Raw genomic sequence first — 21247 nt, 5'->3', positions numbered from 1 at the left:
GAACCAAAGAATAATACAAAAAACGACGACCGCTATCCTGTCCGCCATTGGGTTCAAGACTTATTTTATAGAGAGAAGATATTAGGCCACTTTTGGCGTTCATAAAAAAAGTGTTTATTTTTTAAAAAATATTTTGCAGCAATCGCAAAGACAAGTCTCACCTGGTCTTAAGGAAAATAAAATAATTATAAATTACCAGAGGTCTGGTGATTGTTTTGCATGTGCGTGTTAGATGGGGAGCAAGTGCCGTGGTTTTGCACGCTGTGCTATGGAACCTGCAGACCCGAGTTCAGTTCCCGCTCACGGCAAATACCGGTGACGATTATCTGAACGGGTTCAATGAGCACTTGGTGCGGTGTGTAAATATCAGAACTGGGGATACAAAGGTGGCTGGGCATGGTGCTGGCTAACAAGCCCTCGTGCCATGCCAGCCAGCCAGCCAGCCAACCAAAGATGCTGGCTAACAGCACATTGCACCAACAATCTGTTAAAGACTATACGGGAAATCATTGCTTTGTGTCTCTGAAAGAGAGGAGTCGGGCCTCTGTAAGCCCTGGACATTAACCCAGAAATCCAATCATGCTGGACGTGCCTTACATCGTGCTCATCAAGAGTGTCAGCACACATGTATTCATCAACTGCTCTCCACAAGAGAGTTCCACAACTTCAGGCGTACATCTTACACTAAAACTGCGGGTAATCATCAAGTGTCTCTTTAATCGGGCAATAGCATGTCAACCAATTAAGGCTGTAATCCACACAGAAAACGGATTGTCGGCCTTCCTTGATAAGGGACAAGTGCTCATAAAATACTGCGGTGGTATCGGACTTGACAAATTGACCTTTCCACAATAATAATAATAATAGCGCCGTAGCATGGCAAGCTATTACCAGGGCGCTGTGGGATGGACACAGTTTGGTGTGCACGTATGTATATGAAACCATTAACCTATTCCATAAAATAAACATTTTCTCAACCTACGGACAATTACTGTTGAATGGCACCAAATACGTATTATTCGTTTTTTCTTCTAATTTTTACTGCAAGGTTTTTTTTTTATGAATGAGCTAACCTGCCCCGCCGGTGACTTAGCCCAAAGTGGTATTCAAGTTCCCAGCCATCACTGCGACGTGAGGATGGGCCCCGATGATACATCGAAAGGGAGAAGAGGTGAGTGATGATCAGCCCTTGTGGATGAGGTTTCACCAAGCCCACTTCATAAACTCCATGCCTATCGCTCTAAATTCCTGTAATAATCGTCCATTTAGAATAAATCAATTGCATTAGTCACCATTAAATTATCTCTGGGGATCAATCCCCCTATTAATATCGAGGCGAGGGGCTTAATGGGATGCCAATAGGTTGGGGTTGAAATATGTCAATTTGTTTTTATTTACCATTTCAATTATAACGAATAGTCAACAAAGACAGCAGAGACCTGCAGAGAGATATTGATTAACGATGATGACTTTTTCAGGTAAATGAACGTGGCTGCATCTCAATTATAACCCTTGCCATATTCTCTCGAGATTATCACGGACCGAAAAGTAATACGCACATCAAAATCCTGAGGTCATTTCGAGAGAAAAAACTGTGCTATCAACAACAGTACAATTCTTCAAGAAGATGATTATGAATGTGCAGCTTTCAAGTGGGTTGAGATGCCTTATAAAAAATCAGATTGACACATTTTTAGCAGCCTATAACAAACCAGAATCATATGTATTTATACTGGAGGAATCCGATGAGCTATAAAGCTCTTTTTCACCGATTTCCTATTTGTGCATGCTGGTCACCAACCACCATTCAGGTTCAACGCCTGCTTAGCTTGCACGATCTGACGAGACGGAGTGGATTATGGATTATCTGGTCACAGCGTTGGGGCTGCAAGGCAACGGAGCACAATCCATCGCTGCCCTGTACGATGCTCTCACGTGATCCCGCGTCAATGCTCCCAACCTTCACCAACCCGCACGGACCGGCATCGTGAAGCATGGCCAATTAACCCCGATGGCCCGCACCGCGTCGAGAAACGTTCATCCAGCAGTGGTGCAACAATACGTGGCCGTACAGGCCCCCCCACCCCCACCAGTCCCCCGACAATTCATTTTAAGTGGAAATTGATTGAATAGCTGATGAGTGGCCAGCTTCACGAGGGGAATTAAGGCTGCTCGTAAACACGTCTGCAGGAGCTCCTCAGCTACCAAGTAGCGGCCATCAGTTGCACAAAGACTGGGCTCTTCAACTGGAGGCACACGGGCAGCACATGGACGCTGACAACTCATGGAGTGCCCCACAAGGGAGATTTGGCTGGCTGAGACTCACAGGGACAAAGGGGGTACACAGACGAGTGAAATGAACACGAGAAAACAAGAGAGCAAGATGAGAGCTCCAGAAGAGATGAAGATTAGCGAGGTGTCATAACATCTGTACGTGTGACACCATGACGTTCAGACATGTGGTCCTGCCAGTACATGCTAAGTTTTGTTCGGTGCACTGAGAGATCGGGAAACCTGCGGCGGAGCATTTAAGCCAACTCGGTTGGCTCCTCACACATGCGCAGTTTTGCACCTGTGAACAGAAGACGACCGTCACACTACGTGAAGCAGAATGAAACGTACAAAGGTACACCTTGCGAAATTGTATCATCAGCAATAACCAGAACTTGCCTGTTTTTTTTTGTCCCCCCCCCCTCTTAAGTTGTTAACTCAATCTTATGAGACTTAATCTCCAAGGTTAGTGCACAAGCAATGCTCGCACCACTCTTTAAAACTGCAGAGGTTGCAAGGCTGCCAAGCAATGTCCATTAAATATTAATGGTTACATGTGAGAGACAGTGGCCTGATTGTGCAGTTCATCATCCAGCAGTGGATTTATCATTGCCGAGCATTTGGCGCTGCTCATCTGCATTGCTGGAATGGTGGCGCGTTGGGTTTGGGCACTGAGTAATCGAGTTCGACTCAAAACCAAGGCTAACAACATCAGTGGCAGGTGATATCTGAACCAATCCTGGCTACCACACACCCCCTCACCTTCACCAACCCAGTGACCAGTGTGGTGAAGTATGGTCAAACAACTCCCATGACTGTCACGTAATAGGGAGGCCTTCATCCAGCAGTGGATTGATAAAGGGCTGTAAATTAGATTACATCTGCATGGGTAACCCAAGTCAGTCTCGTCAATTCCAATTCCTATGCCGTGGACGGGTCTATACGTAGGAATCATTGCGCCATTTGCACAAAGCAAATGCCTCGTTTCATCGACGCCGCAGGGATGATGGGCATGGTAGCAGCACCGAATGGGATTTGAACTCACACATAATCTCACAAGGAGCTGTGGAGCTCTGCCGCAGACACCTCCGATGCAGGATATTTACATTCAGACGTAAAAAAAAAATCATAATTGACTCCATCTGCAAATTAAGAAAAGTGCTTGCTATGTTTAATTGAAATAAATGAGTTATGTTTAAAATTGATTTGCTACTCACCAATCTGTGGAAATGAGAGCGGTGTTGACAGTAATGACTGGAATATCTTACTCGCAACCTGCTATAGGCTCTTTGAAGACATCATCTGTGACATTCCCGTGAGATGAAGAGAGCGTGGATAACATCATAATGATGTACACGCGCAGCACAGTTGTCGATCCACTGCTGGATGATGGCACCTCCCCACACCGTGAGAGTCGTGGGGGTTATTTGAAAATACTTCGCCACGCTAAACAGTGTGGATTGGTGAACACGGTGAGCGAATAAATCAGCAGAGAGGTACGGTACAACGACGGATGTCGCTGCACTGTCCTCTACTGCCCACATTGTTGCCTTGCAACAGCCTACAACATCCATTTTAATACATGTTGACTGCCCATCCAAGCATTATCCAGGTTCAACTTTTCTCAGCTTTTGAAATCTGACGCTATCGGGCATTTCTGGGTGATCTGCTCATAGTCATCCGGAAGATGAATGCATTTAAATAAAATTAATTATAAAAGCGCAATGCACTTAATTTGGGAAAAATTCCAGCTCCGAGAATTAAAACTTCTGTTTAGCCCTACAACGAACCTCACTCTCATATAGAGAGTGAGTGGAGAGTGCTACCCTCTACTGTGTGGACAGAAGGTCACTGTGGTTCTCAGAGGTAGGTATCTGCTTCCGCGGGCAGTCCTCTAATACAAAAGGTCGCACTGCTCTGCGGGAGCTCCAAGTGGATTATTTTTCTGGTGGCGACGCGACGCCAATGGCGCAATCGGAATAACCTTAGGGAACGAGACAAATAAATATACATTGTGCAAAGGCAAATGTCTGGTGGATGAAAACGAGACTCATTTCACCATCCTCCATTATTTCCATGATACCCTTTTCCAGGAGACAATTGCACCCAGAAAATAAATTGAGACAATTGTTACTGGCAAGATTTCAAACTGGAGGGTGGTGTGGGAGGTAAAACGAAACAAAAGCACATTGTTAATTACAAAGATATTCTCAGCCTGGTTGTAATTTCTCAACATTTTCCCGTGCAATTATCTCTATACCACTTCTCTTTCAACTGCGTAACCCCCCGGTCAAGCGTCGGCCGGTTGCTTTGTATAAACGTTTCTAACCGCGACACCCCACGGTTAGAAACACGACAGATCCTGCAAAATGGTCCCCGGTGACCCTTAGTCAGCGCCGTCGCCGTGGTCGGCGCTGCAATGACACGGCGGGGCACCTTCATTGTTTGTATGTAGAACTTTTTTCACACCGTATGTAGCCAACCATGCTAATCGGAGGTGTGGGGAAGAGCAACAAATTAAACATAAAAAGCAGTTAAAGAAATTAGTTTTCCATCTAGATTTAAAAGTGCAAAGCTCTAGTGGCTTCCGAATATTAGAAGGAAGAGCGTTCCAGATGTCCGCAGAAGCGCATCTGAAAGTGCGTGATACGGTGACCGCCTTTTGTACAATGCAGAGCCAAAAAGCCGACCCCCGCAAATGTGATCAACGCGAGCGCGGCACCGATAATAATACGCGCACTTGCACATTTCCGCTGGAGGCAACGCCACTGTATATGCATGCTGTGAAAGCTACGACACGACTGCCCCGATGGCCAATTCACTTTGCTCCACAAGAAGTTTGGCGGACGCTGTCATAGGGCACGCCTGGGTCACACCGAGATCGCACGTCAGCGTCGTCGGGCATGATTTACACCGTGCGCCACCCATGCACGTAGCACATCTCCAGGTGGCAAAACAAAGCAGGACTTGTGATTAAGCACAAGAGCATAATTCAGAGAGGAAGTAATGGCAGGAAAAATACGATTTGCTAACACAATTCAGACTAACAGAGCTCTGGTTCCCAGCCTGTCTGGGCCCGTGGACCACTGTGGACCCTAAACCATTTCTTACGGACCACCATGCAATAATGCTTAGCGGTTTTGTGTAAAACATAGTATCTGTAACAGTTCTGCAGGCTGCTTCCCACGACCTAGCAGACCATAGATCGGGAACCACTGGTATGGACAATATTGTATGTAGAACTTATTTCACACCATGCGTAGCCAACTGCGCTAATCGGAGGTGTGGAAGGACAAGAATATTCGTGAACAAGAGAAAACTAAAATGAAAAGCGAAACATGCTCGAGACTATGCTCTATTTGTATTGTGTGACAACCACTTGCTGGGCTAACAAGGCAACACGGTAAGTTGGTTGCTGACCCATTGATGTCGATTTCTTTTCTACAACTCCATCCTTCCTATTCATGGCTTTTCCCCCCATAAACACGACTGTTCTCCCACAAGCAAACAACCACAATAAGAGATGGGTAAAAAAATCCCACGGAGAACTAAGGTCTTTCCATAGTTTGTGTCTACAATAAATGTTTTGCATTTGCTTTACCCTGTGGAGTGGTGGTGGAGTGGTTTACGCACAACTCTTCTCTTCCCGATGGCACGAGTTCAGTTCCCGACCATGGCTAATACCAGTCAGGGGAGAAAGATATCTGAACTGGTGACCAACATGGTTAACTATGGTCAAACAAGGCCCACGACCGACAGGGCATGAGGACGCCTTCATAAAGCTGTGGAATGACAAAGGGCTGTAAATAATTGTATTTCTTACCACGGGTGGGTGTCTCGTCTTAATCGGTATAAAAATTCAACGCAATTTACAGTGACGTCGTTGCATACTGTGGATAGTTTTCCTTTGAGGACAGTGTTAGTGATGAATGTGTGGAGTTTTTGTGAGTTGTGCTTAAGCACCAATGCCGACTGCAGCAACACAAAAACATGTTATGGTTACAGATGAGAGGTATTCATCTACTCCAGGCTGAAGTGTAGCGTAGAAGGTAAAACCTGGAGTATAGATTTAGGGTGACTCTGAATGTGTGTTTAAAATAATCTATCACACTGCTAATGTTTTTATTAAGAATTATGGCATCGTAAATGTAGTGTAATTAATTATATCCATTACCGCTTGCCAAAAAATATTTATTTCCGCAGAGTATTTGAACGGATAAAAAATATACAGACGCTTAAAATCACCGTGTCCAAGAATAGAGTTGTATTTCCAAGATATGTGCTAATATTTATGGGGACCACCGTATTTAAACAGTTCTTTACAAGATACCACTAAATCATAAATCTTTAAACAAATAAAATTTTACTTATGCTTAATATAGGTTTTTTTGTTGGTTAGATCGCGTAAATATGAATGTGTTGTTAAACCAGATTGTAAATGTTGTGGCTTTGCTCTCCAACACACCGGTGTACTGTACTAGTAATGAATTGCAATCTTCTGTTTACGTGATAAACCTTATTAATTGGCTCTGTCTGTGGTGGCGGGTTCAACAACATTTTTATTTAGGCGATCAAACCCAAAATAACATATTATGGATATTGGTGACGAAAGCCGACGTGTTTTACTTATGCTATCAATGTCACATCATGAGGCCAAGGCATTTACATTTGGCTCTTTCACAATGAGCGGTGGTCCACTTTGCATTAAGAGAAAGATCCTGGAAATTATGCTGAAAAACTACTTCCAACGTCCCTCAACGGGTCTCTCCGTCCTTACAAGACACGACTTCTTCAGGATGCCTGCAAACAAGTGTTAGTCATTCATGAAACCCAAAAATATAGTTCTCAGGACAAGATTGATAACAGTAATTTCCAGCCCTTCGTCAATCCACTGCTGGATGAAGGCCTCCCAATGCCGTGTCGATCATGGGAGCAGTTTGACCATATTTCCACCAAACTGCTCAGTTTGAGTTGATGAGATTTCAGAACCAGTTTTAAGATTACTTGCCAGTGATGTTCGCCAGGGCTGGAAATTTAACTTGGCTTCCTTGGTTCATAGCACTGTGCGCTAACCACTGCATCGCCATTCAACCCTATAGTTGGAATATACGCAATTCATTTTGAAATAGAAATGTAAAACATTTTTGCCTAGTCATTAGTATTTAGGCTGAGCTCATCAACTCGTTATAATTGAGAATGCATTTTCAATCACTGATGGATGAAACTCCAACTCAAACCCAGGCTCTCTGCAGGGCCTGCCCAGCACCCTGACAGGGTGTTAGTCCCCCCCTGTACACACATAGAGCCATCCCTCCCCCTCGTTAAATTCATTCCTGATTTGAAGATATGAATTTGTATGTATCTGCATAGTTTCCAAAATGTTGACAATTTTACAAGAAAAAAAAAAGCCAAGCATTATGAATCAATTAACATTTAAATTGGTAGGGCCACAGCAATAAAGCTGACACAACAAAATATGTTTAATCTCCTGTGTCATTAATTCCATTACGCGGGATATTTCCATGCAAAAATGCCGATGCATAAATCCATGTCTAAGTAGGCACTTTAAATAGCATAACAGTTATGAGCTGAATAACAGTTTTTTGTTTGTGTATTTCCACCAACTATATTGCAACTTTCTATACAACGTGCACGGTGTTAAAGACATAGTTCTGTCTCTTTGAAATTGTAAAGAAAAGTAAGAGGGGGCTTTGGCAGGACAAGTTGCTCGAGACCAGCAGGCAAGAACAACGATGGCGTGGCAGCCACGGGAGGGACGCGTGCCCTGTGAGGACATCCACCGCAGAGATAGAGAGATGAAATCAGCTCATGTGCAGGTGGACTTGTACACCGCAGGTCAATGAGAGCAGGTAAAAGCTTGGGGAGGCCTTCATCCAACAATATACTGATGCCTGCTGCTGATGATATACTGCAACTGTGCTTTCAGTATCAAGGAAAATATAAACATACTTTATGGGATTCCCCAAATACATAAGCCACTCTGTAAATTGGGAAACCAAGTTTAAGTGATATCACAGCCCTTTGTCTGACATCCTTCAAGGATATATCTTTCCAGAACTCTCACTGATCTATTCAGCTCTCTCCTCACCTGTACAGATTATAAAGGACAGATTAGAGTATGATTTGTTACGTGCAAGTCCAATTCGTAGTGACTGGGCTGAGACCATAAAACTCCCTGCACAAGACAATGTGGTTTTAATGACAGGAGGAGGCTGCCTTATTTGAACCCATGAACTCAGTGGTTGGCTCTGCAATCTCACCCACATCATTTCACATTAAAGTAAAGTGAAAAGGACTATTATATAAATCTGCTTAGACTATCGCCATGTGTACACGTGTGTTTTATGTGCAGCCAAATATGGCAGAAGAGTTATGCTTAGTTCAATCATGAAACATTTGGGTGCTACTAAATATATTAGCCTGAAGGTTGTTTTATGCTGTCTAGCATGTGCCAAAACCCTTCCACATTTACATAAACTGTGCTGTATCCTTTCTCCCTCACCAGACCCATTGCTCGTCAGCTGCTCCCTGCCGCGTAACCTTGATCAGTTAAGTATCCCGCGGAGTTGTGAGTCAAAACGTTGATTTATGAACTGCACAGTGACCTATTCAAATCCATCGTTCACAACTCGCACAGAAAAAGCTGGTACGTCGTGTACTGTGTACACACAATAGGGAGTATCTGGGAGCATGGGCATAAAATAAATACCTCTGTACATGACGTGACCAAAGATCGAATTTCATGCTACACTCCCACTGTTGTAGGGGAAGATATGTGACCATAGGTCATTGCGGGTTGAAGAAAACATCAATTCTCAAACTTACGCAGGTGAAAAACATAATTTTGCCTGTTAAGAAACAAGTGGGCTTGGGTAGGACACGTCGTTAGAAGGTATTATGTCGGGCGGGCGAGAATATCAACTGAGATGCAGGGGAGAACATTCTCGAGAATTCCCTCCGCAGAGGGAGCGATGAGTCACTTATGTACATTTACTGGATCGACTATTGTATTGCAGGCATTCATCCAGCAGACGATAGATCATGGCTTATGATGATGCGGTATACGAGTTGAATGCATGGCTTTGGGAGCTCATAATGGCCATGTCAGAGCACTGGGCTGGCACTCGTAAGATCCCAGGACTGGCACCTGGCTAGCTGACCCGACTGAGCCAAAGTGTTGCGTGATGAGGGTTCAGTGGTCTCTGCCTCGTGCACAGTCACCACTGACGGCATTATAAACCCACACCAAGCGATTTATGCAGAAATTGGCTCAGTTCACCTTTGAGGGCCTCAAATCAGCAAATACAAGTGTTGACCTGAAATCTTTATAACTGAACTGTGGCCGAGCAGAAAGATGTCACTATTGTCACAATTAAATATGTCGTAGGCATACGGCAGAAACATTTAAATTTACATTTAATATTTCACATGTCGTCAGCAATGCTTGTCACGCACGACCTTTGAATCGCAAGCATTTGTGGTTAAGAAGTTGGTCATGATTTCTGGGATAGAGATGCCCAACTCGTGTGGTAATGTGGGTAATTCTGATAATGGGAACGACACTTTTTTTTACTCGCGTTACCTGTCCATGGAAACGAGGGTTCATGATTTACACACAGCTCGTCATCACTCCGAATTGCAAAATCCTAGTAGGACCGTCCTGAAAATAGTCTTGAGACTCACTGAGGCTTTTCTAGATAAACAAGCGAACGAAAAGAATACTGGAGGCCAGTCTCAATAGTGTTGTTGAACTTCTTTAGCACCGTACGTAGCCAACCGAACTAATTGTAGGGCATCAACTGCTGCAACTCAAAACGTGTGGCTGCTAAAACGACCAAAAGGGAAAGTGGGTCCACTGCTGAATGTTCAAAACCAGTTGATGAAGTTCCAAATTATTGTGGGCGTGACAGACTTCACCTCCACAGGACCACTCTTGGAATTATTAATTTGCGGAAAGCGAATTAGAATCATCACGTAGAGATGGCTCACGGAGAGAGCAACGAGTGGAGGAAGAGATCCCAGGGGGCGGCAGACTTCACGTGAGTTGGAATACTGCGAGGAGAGACGCAGCATCGGTGCGATACCAGCCGGGAGATAACGCGCTCGCTTCTGCCAGCAGCAGAGAATGGACGCGCCAGCCAAGTCGAATGGCAGGCCGCGAGCGGTGGGGTAAAGTGTGGGTTTACGCCCGCTCCTTTCCGACACGTCTGGTCAACGTGGAAGAGTAGACCAAACACCACCTCTCGTGGAGGTCCTCCCGCCAGCAGCGGTGCGAGCGAGCAGCTGCAGGGCAGCACCTTTAACAAACGTTGACACGCTCAGTGGCCGGCGCACGCAATCTAGGCGAGCCGGGCGTCGGTTTGCGACTTAGGCCCCAACCCACCCCATCCACCACACAACGCCGCGCTGCGGAGGAACGCGCCGGGCGCGCAACGCGACCACGCGGCGCGCAACGCGACCACGCGGCGCGCTAACTATCGCGTCCCCCGCGCTCCTACCGCGTCCTCCCAGTTCTGCCGGTTGTAGGTGTTGGAGCTCAGGGACATCGACATCTTGGCGGAGCTTGCGCGGCCTTGTCCCAGAAACCACGGCGGCTTCACTTTCCCCACAGCGCATGCGCGAAGAAGAGGCGCGCGCCGATTGGTCGAACAGGCGCGTACACGCGCCTCGCCGATTGGTCCACTGCCGCCGGCTTTACTAATGAACTGGGAAATTGAGGCCCCTCCCCCTCCAACCCCCCAGGTGTTGTAGGAAATACAAACAGAGATCCGGACAGGAAACGTTAGGGAGCGTGGGACGATTCCTCGACTCAACACATTGTGGAATCGATTAGTCCATTTTCATCAAATGGTTCGGTCAGTGTCCAACGATTATTTCCAGGTGGTTTTATATAATTTATTTGCGATTGGTTAATCCCGCAGACGGTACAGTATAGATGCTTTACCTGCACGGCATAAACAAAATTTGTTTCTGGAATCGATTCGTGAAATCGCGAGGGAATCGTTATCAGCCTGACACATGGAGAGCACGTGGGCACTTGACTTCGAGACGAGGGATTTCAAACCTTCTTCTGTGTTGTGTATGATATGTACAATGTGTCGGTGCTGTATTGGAGGAGGAAATAGTCGATTTAATTTCCCATCAGCCATTATTTATCCACTGCTGCACCTCCCAAACCGTCTCCAAACCTTACAAGTCTTGCGATGGAACGATCCAATTTGGCTGCACCTGCGCCCGATTTGAATCTCTCTTCCGTGGATGACCTCTCGGACGTGTTTCTCCCCTTTGGCTGCCACTCCGTCGGTTGTCTCGACCAAGAAGTCTATAAATATGGAACGTTGGGCCAACGGTACCAACCACGTGCCAACGTTGGCCCGACGTTGCATGTTTACTGGGAATCTGTGATATTCTTGGGTGTTTCAACCGTGGTAACTGATATGAATTAGTGATGGCGTGAGGGGTTACCAGAGCGACGCTCACAACAACGAGCGGGGCGCCTAAAGCGAAGAGAGATGGCAGTGCGGAGCACAGTTGGTGCATATGTCAGCCATCCCAGTCACTCAACCGATGGCACCTGGGTCTGTTCTGTGACACGCCAGCGGGCTTCCGACACTGAACGTGGCCTCAGTGTGGCACAAGCGCCGTGGTGACGCCACCGCCATTAAGTTAACGGCAGTTTTGTATATATAACCCATCTTAAAAACAAGATGTTCAGGTAGTGCTCACATCCGCTAGCTCTGCGGTGGAAATTCCACATTACTTTGGCAGGAACCAATGGAAAGGTCATTAATACAATATTTAATAATTGCACATGATGACTGCCCGATTCTACAATGCACACACTGAGAAAAAGTATGACAATCATTCGGAATGCGCCCGATCTCAGAAGCTAAGCATGGGCCGGGCTCGCATCGTGCTTGGTTGGACGTATGACCACGCACGCCACGTGGCGTTTTCCAGAGGCGGCTGCGGGGCTTCCGTGTTGCTCAGCAGAGGGCAGTGCAGCAAACACATTGTGCTGTACCGCTATGCTCCCACGTGTGTGGCCCCCAGCCTTCACCAACCCTCACTGCTGACCAGCGTGGTGAAGCACTGTTTGCTAAAATAATCCTCAAGACCCGCCCTCATCCAGTAGTGGATTGTAAATGTTTCTTTTATTTGTGAAATATATCACGTGGACGAACCACTTGAGATGGAACATCTCGTTTGCAAGGGTGTCCAGGGATTTACATGTCCTGTACTCTATATGTAAATAAAGAGCAAGGGTTTAGAACAGTTTAAGCCCGAGACAAAATCAGACTTTTCACAAAAGTGTCGCAGATAACACGAGGGCCGCCAGGCCGTTCGCTCGATTTACTGATGGCACCGATGTATGCGTATTGATGAGGCCGAGTGAACCCTGGCCAGGATATGAACTCAATGAGAGAGATATCATCAGCGTCGTTATGTATAATATGATTTTGCGCCAAAATCGGACAAGTATCGAACAAAGAGGGCCTTTGTCTATGCATGGTGGTCCAGATGTCTTGTGACCTCCAATTACTTGCATATTCATTTCTGTTTTAAATAAACCTTCCTTTAAAATGTTTTACGTTTAACATAATTAAATAAGGGGTCACAAAACATCTGGACTGCTCTATACACATCTGGCATTGTACCAAAATTGGTTTTAAGCGAGCCTGACCCTGCTGAAAAGAAACTGAAAGTCGAAACCGATCCAGGGACTGCTTGAGCTGGAACAATGCTGCTGAAATGATGCACTTCCAGAGGCTGTGTGGTTGGTGGATGTGTAAGCAAGGATTTTGTTTGTGGACTGGCAGATTTATTAAGGAGGAAAATTGCGCACTTAATTCATGACGGAAGCGTGGTGGTAGTAACACAGCTTAACTGGTCTGGGTGCGATTCCCATCCGCTCCGGATATTGGGCTCCCTTCTTTTGCATGGGTTTCCTCCGCGTTATCCCAGTTCCCTCCCACAGCTAAAAAGAGACAAATATCCCGCGTCTAGACTAAACAGGCTATTGGGGCAAGTGCTGGTTAGTGAGCACCTACGAAGGCTGGAACGGCACACGAGGGGTGGGTGGCCAGCACCACGACCGACCGCCTTTGTCTCCCTAGTGGCGATATCTACACATCGCACATAAAACCCCCAATATATAAAATCGAACTGGTGTTAGCCATACATCCTAAAGCATAAAATTGCCTGCAAATCACGAAATTGTGATTACCTTACATTACAAAAAAAAGTTTAGACTCGGGGAGATTTTCTTGCGTAAGCGTCATAATAAGAATAACAATGACCAGTTGAGCTCGAGTCTGACTCGCCAAGCAGGTATTTAGTCACCAAACACGTCTCGTGGAATGTCTTCCTCTTCGACTTGCAGCTCGCAAACATCCTGCCCTCGGTGGCAGCTTGACTCGCCCAAACCAGCGCGGCCAGATTCCTCGAATTCGCGAATTAACGCCGCGTGCTGATTGGCCTCAGCAAGAGGCGAAGATGTGCTGGCGCTCTTTCAGCGGAGCAGCTGAACCACATTGTGAGACGGTGATCACCGGCATCATCCACAGCCCCTCTGGATGAACGTATCACGCTGGACTTAAACGCTCGGGTGAAGATCGCCAATGGAATAAAGGCGTTCGCGTCTTCCTGGGCGAAATAACTGGTAAGTCAAGGATATTATGTAATGGCTGTGTTTCCTTTAGCTACCGAGATTTTGCCTTTGATGTGTTTGGTCATTGTGTGGAATGAGTGTCAGATGAACTCTTTTTTTACGCGTTGCTGAACACAGGCCCAAAGGCTCGTGTGTTTATCGACCAACAACACACAGCACTCTCATAGATGTATTGTACTGTGGTAGATATGAGTTGATGTTTATTCAGTTGAGCAAGGTTATAAGATGTTGGTTGGGGAAAACAGTAAATGGGCTGGAATTCATAAACGAAGACCATTTTCAACGAGTCAAAAAAAGTCAAAATTTTCGTTGTCAACTCGGTGATCTAAGGTCTATTCACTGCTGGATGAAGGCCTCCAGGCCGTCACCACGTATCCACGGTAAACGTGTAATCGGACAGCCGGTGTGTCTTCTTCTAAAATGTGGCGACTGTCCTGTAATGTTAATGTCCCACAAAACTCATTTTCAACCTGAGGAAGCATGCATGAAACGGAGTCTTGACCAGCGTTTGAACTCCGATTGATTGCTGGAACGCTAACCAAAGTGTTCCTACCCAGGCAGGGTTTCAGTAGTTCTTAAAACTCTTTTGCGTGTACTTTAAGTGTATATAATGAAGTTATATAAACGTGCTCATTTGACAGGAAGGACTCTTATGCAAACATTCGGAGCACACCGTAGAAAACCCCACCAACTTTCTTACCAAATTATCAATGCGTTTGTATTGTGGTTGCAGAAATACGCATGGGATCGCGTGACATGCACGTTGGCCCAAAAGTTAGGGCACATTGGGTTACAATTATTTTAACAAATCACATAGGGTGGTTCAATTTATTTCAACAAATGTTAAAACTGACTTCCATTAATGCATGCGTGAATTCTCTTTTGAAATTAATGTAGGAGTTGTTTTAAGAATAGAGATGTAATCTTTAAACGTTCATAAAGTATGTGTTGCTTCAATTCATTCAGTTTCTTGGTTGAGTTTTGTAAACGATGGATTTGAGGTGACCCACAGGAAGAAGAAGAAAAATAGATGTGAATAGAATATTACCTTAAAAAAAGAAGCAATTCAATGTTTTATGCCAGCGTTAAAATACATTAAATAACCCTGTGTATCCTGGCTTTTTGGCCACCCTCTTTAAAGTGGGACAAAGGCGCCGCCCTGCAATTGCTCACTCACGCCACTGCTGGTGGAATGGCGTCCAATGGAGGGAGCCCTTTGCGAACTCCTCTAGAGGGCATTCAGCCCAATCTTCCACGCTTGCCAGACGTGTTGGAAGAGGTGGGAGAATACCCACACTTTAACCCACCATACGCCAACAACCTGCTGCTGATCGACCAACCAAAACTATATAGCATCGCATTTATAACGTAGTCTTCTGCTTCTATACTTCCGCGTTTATTCTCCTGGCCTTGACTGTCCTGGGCTGACCGGCATGGTGAAGTATAGTAAAATAGCCCTCACGACCCGCATGGCCTAGGGATGCCTTCATCCAGCAGTGGATTGACAATGGGATGTGTCTACACATGTGTAGTAGGTTCGAATTAGGTGCACACACACGCAACTTGGAGGCAACACTATTTATTAAACGGTAAATAATATAACACTCTACATGAGGTGGTGACCACCTTCCTCAACTCACTAACACTCTGGAACACGACACAGACTGGACCAGGCAGGCAACGGCCTGCCTGGCCCAGGACGACGACTCGGGACTTGACGACCGAAGATGTCTTCACCTTGGAGTACAGTCCAACAGCCGCCTCGCTCTGCGTTCACACCACGCTTATATTTGGTTTGGCGTGGCTGGCTCCGCCCCGGCGTGGCTGGCTCTCTTCAGGCCACGCCTCCCTTCCCAGGACACGCCTCACTTCCCCCACCTCTGGGAGGGTCCGGATCCCTCCACCACGCGACCCCCCAGGCACCCCCTTGGGGCCCCCAGCCTTCGTACGGGCCGACACAGTAGTGACCTTTCTCTGTCACTACACATGTAATGCCATTGCCATTTGGTACTGTCATTAGTGGGAGCTGTAATAATGTAATTTGTAACGCGACATAGCACATAATTTCAGACAAATGACCGCAGAAGAACTTGGCATCCAGAGGTCATCGGTTCAATTCCATCTCCCGGCGCGGCAGTTGAACTCGCGGTGAAAGTTTCTTAAATCTGCCTCTGTCCGCTCAGCAGTATCAATGGGATCACCACAGTCAGATCGAATGGTAGGCCGCATGTCGTGGGGTAAAGAATCAGATTCGGAATCTTTATTTAGACTTGAAGAATCCGAAAAGCGAAGAAGCTCTTTTTAGAGATATCCAGTAGGGGCGGGTCAGAAAGTAACAACAGAATGTTTTTTTTTTAATAGAAAGGAGTACAACGTGTATCGGAAAGCTAAGCAAGTTACTCAATAAAAAGAAAGTATACAAGTGCAATTGCATCAGTGTACATACATCAATTCGTGCCGAAACTTCAACACCAAATGCAATCTTGTGAAAGGCAGCAACACAAAAAACAACACACATACCCTAAATAAAATTGCACATTAAACTTTAACTATCGATGCATGGGTAAGGTTCAAAGTCACAAATCACACATGTGCTTGTATGCAGCACTAATATTCTGCTTCAGAATATTTTTTAAGGAAGATTTATGTTAAGGGAGGAAACAAGGCTGTTCCAAAAGTTGGTGCTGCAGCGGCAAAGGCTTTCTCACCTATTCCAATTCTTGTTCTTGGGTTTGACAATAAGGTTAATGAATTAGTAGCCGAGTATAGTATAGCACAGATTTGCCAATAAGGATTTTATGAACAGAGCCCAATGTAGACGTATTCTTATTCTCGCTACGAACCCGGCGACCCGAGTTCGATTCCCGCTCACGGCCACCACCGGTGACGATTGTTTGAACCGCTCCTGGGCCTCCCCTAGGTCGACTCAGCCTCAAACGAGTAACTGGTGTGGTGTGTGAACATCGCCACGGAGGTGAAGCCGGGTAGTAACGCTAGCACGTTCCTTCGGAGTGGGCAGGTAGGAACTTGGTTGGACAGCGCATTCGTGCACGACAGACAAATATGCACGACAGACAAATAATCCCTGGTAGGCAGTGTGGAACCTGTTGTTCCTACCTGTATGAGTAGCCGATCTGTAAGTAGCGAACATTAGTCAAAAAGTGATAGAATTAACAATGTGCAGGCGCAATCGAATGGGAAAACAATGTGTTTTCCGAGATAAAAACCCTATTTTGATGTGATTTTTCTTTGAGGTGTGATCCGCATGGGGTTGGAATGTAAGTTTTGAATCAATCAGTAAACCAAAGTGTTTGAAGTACTGGACTACGTTTGTTCAATGATGTTGTTCCTGATATCCTTAATGGGTGAAGGGATTTGTGTTTGAAGACAATAGCATGATCTTGGGTTTTTGGAATTTGAGAGCAATTCTATTGATTACAATTGATATTGAATTAAGCCGAAATCGTGTTGGAGATTGTTTGACTTCGTTTGGAGATTTACCCAATACTAGCAGGACAGTGTCGTCAGAAAAGAGATTTCATTCTGAGTGATTTAAGTTTAGTCCAAGATTGTTTAAATATAAGAACAGAACTGGACCCAACACGGAACCTTTTGGAACACCCTTTGTTATTTTAATATTTGTGGATGGCTGGCGTACGGTGTGAAAAAGTTCAACGTTCATACTATGCCCCTTTTGGCAACGTTCTGAGAGGTAACTCCGAATCCATTTTATTGTACTGTCTGAAAATAGCTCAGTGGGGTTTAAAATGTATTAATTTTATAAAATACAATAAATGTATTATATTTGTATATTTTATTGGTGATTTGCTTACCTTTCGTATACTTTCCACACTTATTGTCTATTGTTTTGTATTGTTTGTTATTGTACTTTTCTGACCCGCCCCTACTCGACATGTATTAAAAAGAGTTTTATAGCTCATCGATTCCTCCAAAATAAATATTATGATTCTGAAATTCTTCTTGACCAAGAGTGGGTACGCCCACCTCTTCCAACGCGTGGGAAGAGTAGACCAAATACACTCTCCAGCTCGCTTAGTGGAGGCGTTTCCGCCGGAAGAAGCGTGACCAAGCACTTGCAACTTGAGCTTCACGATCTCTGCTGCCACTACAGGGGCGCGTTCCATTGCAACGTGGGACTTGTGTTGTCGTGACGTCATCATGCACGGCGGGGTTGGTGACGTCAGGGAAGCGCATGTGGAGCTATGACGTAATGCGGGTGGGAAGTTAGCTGCGTCACGGGGAGGGATCTCGTGCCGATGCCGCACGTCGAGCACGTGCTCCCCACGTGGTGAGGCTACCCCGAGCCGACAGCTCGTGACCGACTGGGTTCGGTCACCACTGATTGATTAAACGGGGTTTTTCTTTGGTTGAAACTGCGTTGTAAAGTATGCATCTCCCGGGCATCTGAAAAATAGCTCCGTAGCGCATTGGATACCTCCAGGATAAAGATTCTGCATCAGCACATGTAAACGCATCAATGTTGTGAAAGGCCATTTCCCGAAACTTAAATAGGTACACCGCAGTTAATTGCGGTGGGGTAAGGTGTGAGTACACGTATGTAAAAACGTGGATTTCGAATAATCGGTCGCATTAGGAAAGCATGTAAAAGAGTAACGGTTATTGTTATAGGCCCGTTTGAAAAAATGTATGGGCCTTGTCAAAAATATACATCTCCGTATTGTATATACTGTTATTTTACCTTTCTTTTATATTCACTTATTTCCAGCTCCTTGTCAATCCACATCTGGGGGTTGTTTTACCATACGTACGGGTCAAAATCTTAATATGTATTTATCCTGAAGAAATCCGATGTCCTATGAAGCTCTTTCACACGTCCAAGGTCGATGGAGGCGTGGCGAAGACCCGGTGATCACCCACCACTGACGTTAGCTGTGCTCAGGAATCTTCGTGCAGAGCCAGTTAAAAACCACTGCGCCACCGCTCATGCCACAAAAATACTTTATTAAATGTCTACGGATCGAAGTGAATTGGGCCCCACGTGGCTCTCTCCACCCGCCGGGCGCTCACCCCGCCCCTCACGTAACTACGCCCCCCTTTAGGCCACGCCCACCCACTTACCCCGCTCCGCCCTCACCCCCCTTCGCCCCACTGCTATTGCCCCTCCAGCCCCCTCCGCTTTCTCGCCTCTCCCACCTTAATATAACCCCCTCCCCATGCTATTGGGGGCACATCTTATATCGGCTTCCTTCTATTGCACCCCCCCCCCCAACTGTTTCTTCTTCTCCCGTATGGGGGATGTTAGATGCAGGGCAACAAGGACAAGTTGAGGTGGCGAAGCCAGGCAGACACAGCCGCGCCTGGGGAAGTCGAGCGGAGCGCCGTCCCACGGCTCCTTGCGCCGTCCCACGGCTCCTTGCGCCGTCCCACGGCTCCTTGCGCCGTCCCACGGCTCCTTGCGCGTGTGCGGATGGGGGGAGGGGGTAGTGTCGTGACAACGTTCAACTCGCCCCACCCCGCCCCCCTAACCCCCTCGTCCACGCCCCGCCCACTTCGCCCGTAGCCCCGCCTCCCGGAGGGGTGAGTGGGGGGGGATTTGTGAGTGGGGGGGGATTTGTGAGTGGGGGGGGGTGGGGGATTTGTGAGTGGGGGGTTGTGAGTGGGGGGGGTGTGAGTGGAGGGGTGAGTGGGGGGTTGTGAGTGGGGGGGGGCGTGGGGGATTTGTGAGTGGGGGGGGTGTGAGTGGGGGGGGGGTTTGCGGGTGGTGGGGATTTGTGGGTGGGGGGGTGTGAAGATCACGTGACGCGTGGCGAGGGTCGGGGCCGCGCGCGCGCGCGTGCTGAGTGGCGGCGCGGACGCAGAGCGGAGCGAGGAGCGCGGCGGCAGCAGCAGCAGCAGTCACCGGCTGCGCGTCCCCCCCCTCACAAACAACAGCAGCAACCACGTCGGTCAAAACACAACACGAACAACAACAGCAATGCCGCTGCCCACGTGAGGGATGTGCCCGTCCGTGGCCGAGACGTGGAGGTGAAGCGGTATTGGGGCTGCTGCGGGTTCTTTACGTGCGGCGTCTCTCTCAGGTGAGCGAGCGAGCGAGACGGGTTGCGAGTGAGCCCCCAGCTGCTCCTGCTGCTGCTGGTGGGTTGTTGTTGTGGTTGTTGTTGTGGTTGTTGTTGTTGTGATCTCGCGAGTTGGCCGCATCGCTGCGAGTGGAGGGGAGCCGCGCGCCGATCGCCTCTCGCCGAGTTTAGATTCCCTAGCGCGCATCGGAGTTGCCCGCGAGAGGCGAGCGCGCGAGTGCGCGCGCCCCTCTCTCGATCACGTGACGCACCCCTCGGCCAATCGCGGCGCGAGCTCCAGCCCGCCCCGCAGCCGATGCGCGCTACCAAATCTGAGGCGCCTCGCGTGGCCCTTTAAACCTCCCCCCCACCCACCCCGTGTCCCTTTAAGAGGGGCCCGAGGCGCCTTTAAAGCGGAGCTCCTTTAACGCGGAACGCGTTCACCAACGCAGCGCACCGCGTACACGAGCACTCTCCGTGGCACGCAAAGAGCAACGCAAGGTTGTAATCGAGCCCCCCCCCCGCGTGTGAAGATAACGCGTCTGGTGCAAGCCGCTAAAGCGGAGGCAGTGAGACACGGGGGGGGGGGTGCTGCTGGTGTTGCGGTCCCTCTGCTGAACACCGCGGAGTTGCCGGCAATGTTCTTGGCGCCGCATTCCTTTTTCATTCGTTCGCGGCGCCGATTTGCGATTTGCAATGAATCGTTGCAAGTTGAACGAGAGCGGCGGGGAGCTTTGAAACTGGCGCCGGGGACCGTCCCCACGTCTCCAGAACGCGCCTCGAGCGAGTTCGCCGTGGCGCTGCGGGGTTGCTAAGACCGCGCAGTGGGTTTCTTGGCTTCTTTTTGATTTCTCATTCAATCGCCGCCGCTGCTGCGAGTGCGGATTACACTGCGGCCACTCGAGTTATGTAAGTTTATTTTTAATTGACAGGTTTTTTTAAATAACATTTTACATCACTCGCCAAGTGTTGACGCCATCTCTCCAAACCGCGCCGGGGTGAGCAGAGGGATTAGCAGAGGGGGTCCATGGTCGCTCCCCGTCGTGTGTCGTAGTTTCAGTAACGCAGCAGCACTCTCATCCGATGCCGAGTACTGCTGCAGTGTGCCCGTGGCGTGCCCCGTGGCCGTGCCCTCTTCTCTGTCGAGATGCACAGCTGATGGCTGTCGGGCTTTTGCTCGTCGTAACCTGCTCAGTGCCACCCAAGCTCCCTGTTGTAGTGCGGTTCTTTGAGTAACAGAGTCGTC

The 21247-nt window shown here is 47.5% G+C and overlaps 2 protein-coding genes across 9 annotated transcripts in view; one reads left to right on the top strand and one right to left on the bottom strand.

Moving 5' to 3' along the window:
- The window catches only part of RBM22 (RNA binding motif protein 22), a 40434-nt gene extending 29542 nt beyond the window's left edge, over positions 1-10892 (bottom strand). The window contains exon 1 of the mRNA XM_078875555.1: positions 10791-10892. Coding sequence (XP_078731681.1) covers positions 10791-10844 — 54 coding nt within the window. The 5' untranslated portion in view covers positions 10845-10892. The remainder of the gene's footprint in view (positions 1-10790) is intronic.
- Positions 10893-19708: 8816 nt separating this feature from the next.
- LOC144946545 (uncharacterized) overlaps positions 19709-21247 on the top strand; it is a 229135-nt gene continuing 227596 nt past the window's right edge. For 6 of the 8 annotated variants that reach the window (XM_078875536.1, XM_078875531.1, XM_078875533.1 and 3 more), the window contains exon 1: positions 19710-20022. The gene's annotated coding sequence lies outside the window, so the exon portion shown is untranslated. Of the gene's footprint in view, positions 20023-21247 lie in introns of all 8 variants that reach the window. The other 2 variants (XM_078875543.1, XM_078875542.1) reach the window with 2 other exon arrangements.

This window comes from Lampetra fluviatilis, chromosome 41 (assembly GCF_964198595.1).
Source record: "Lampetra fluviatilis chromosome 41, kcLamFluv1.1, whole genome shotgun sequence".
NCBI classification, from domain to species: domain Eukaryota; kingdom Metazoa; phylum Chordata; class Hyperoartia; order Petromyzontiformes; family Petromyzontidae; genus Lampetra; species Lampetra fluviatilis.
The sequence above is the reverse complement of the archived record's forward strand: the minus strand, read 5'-3'. Positions and strand labels throughout refer to the sequence as shown.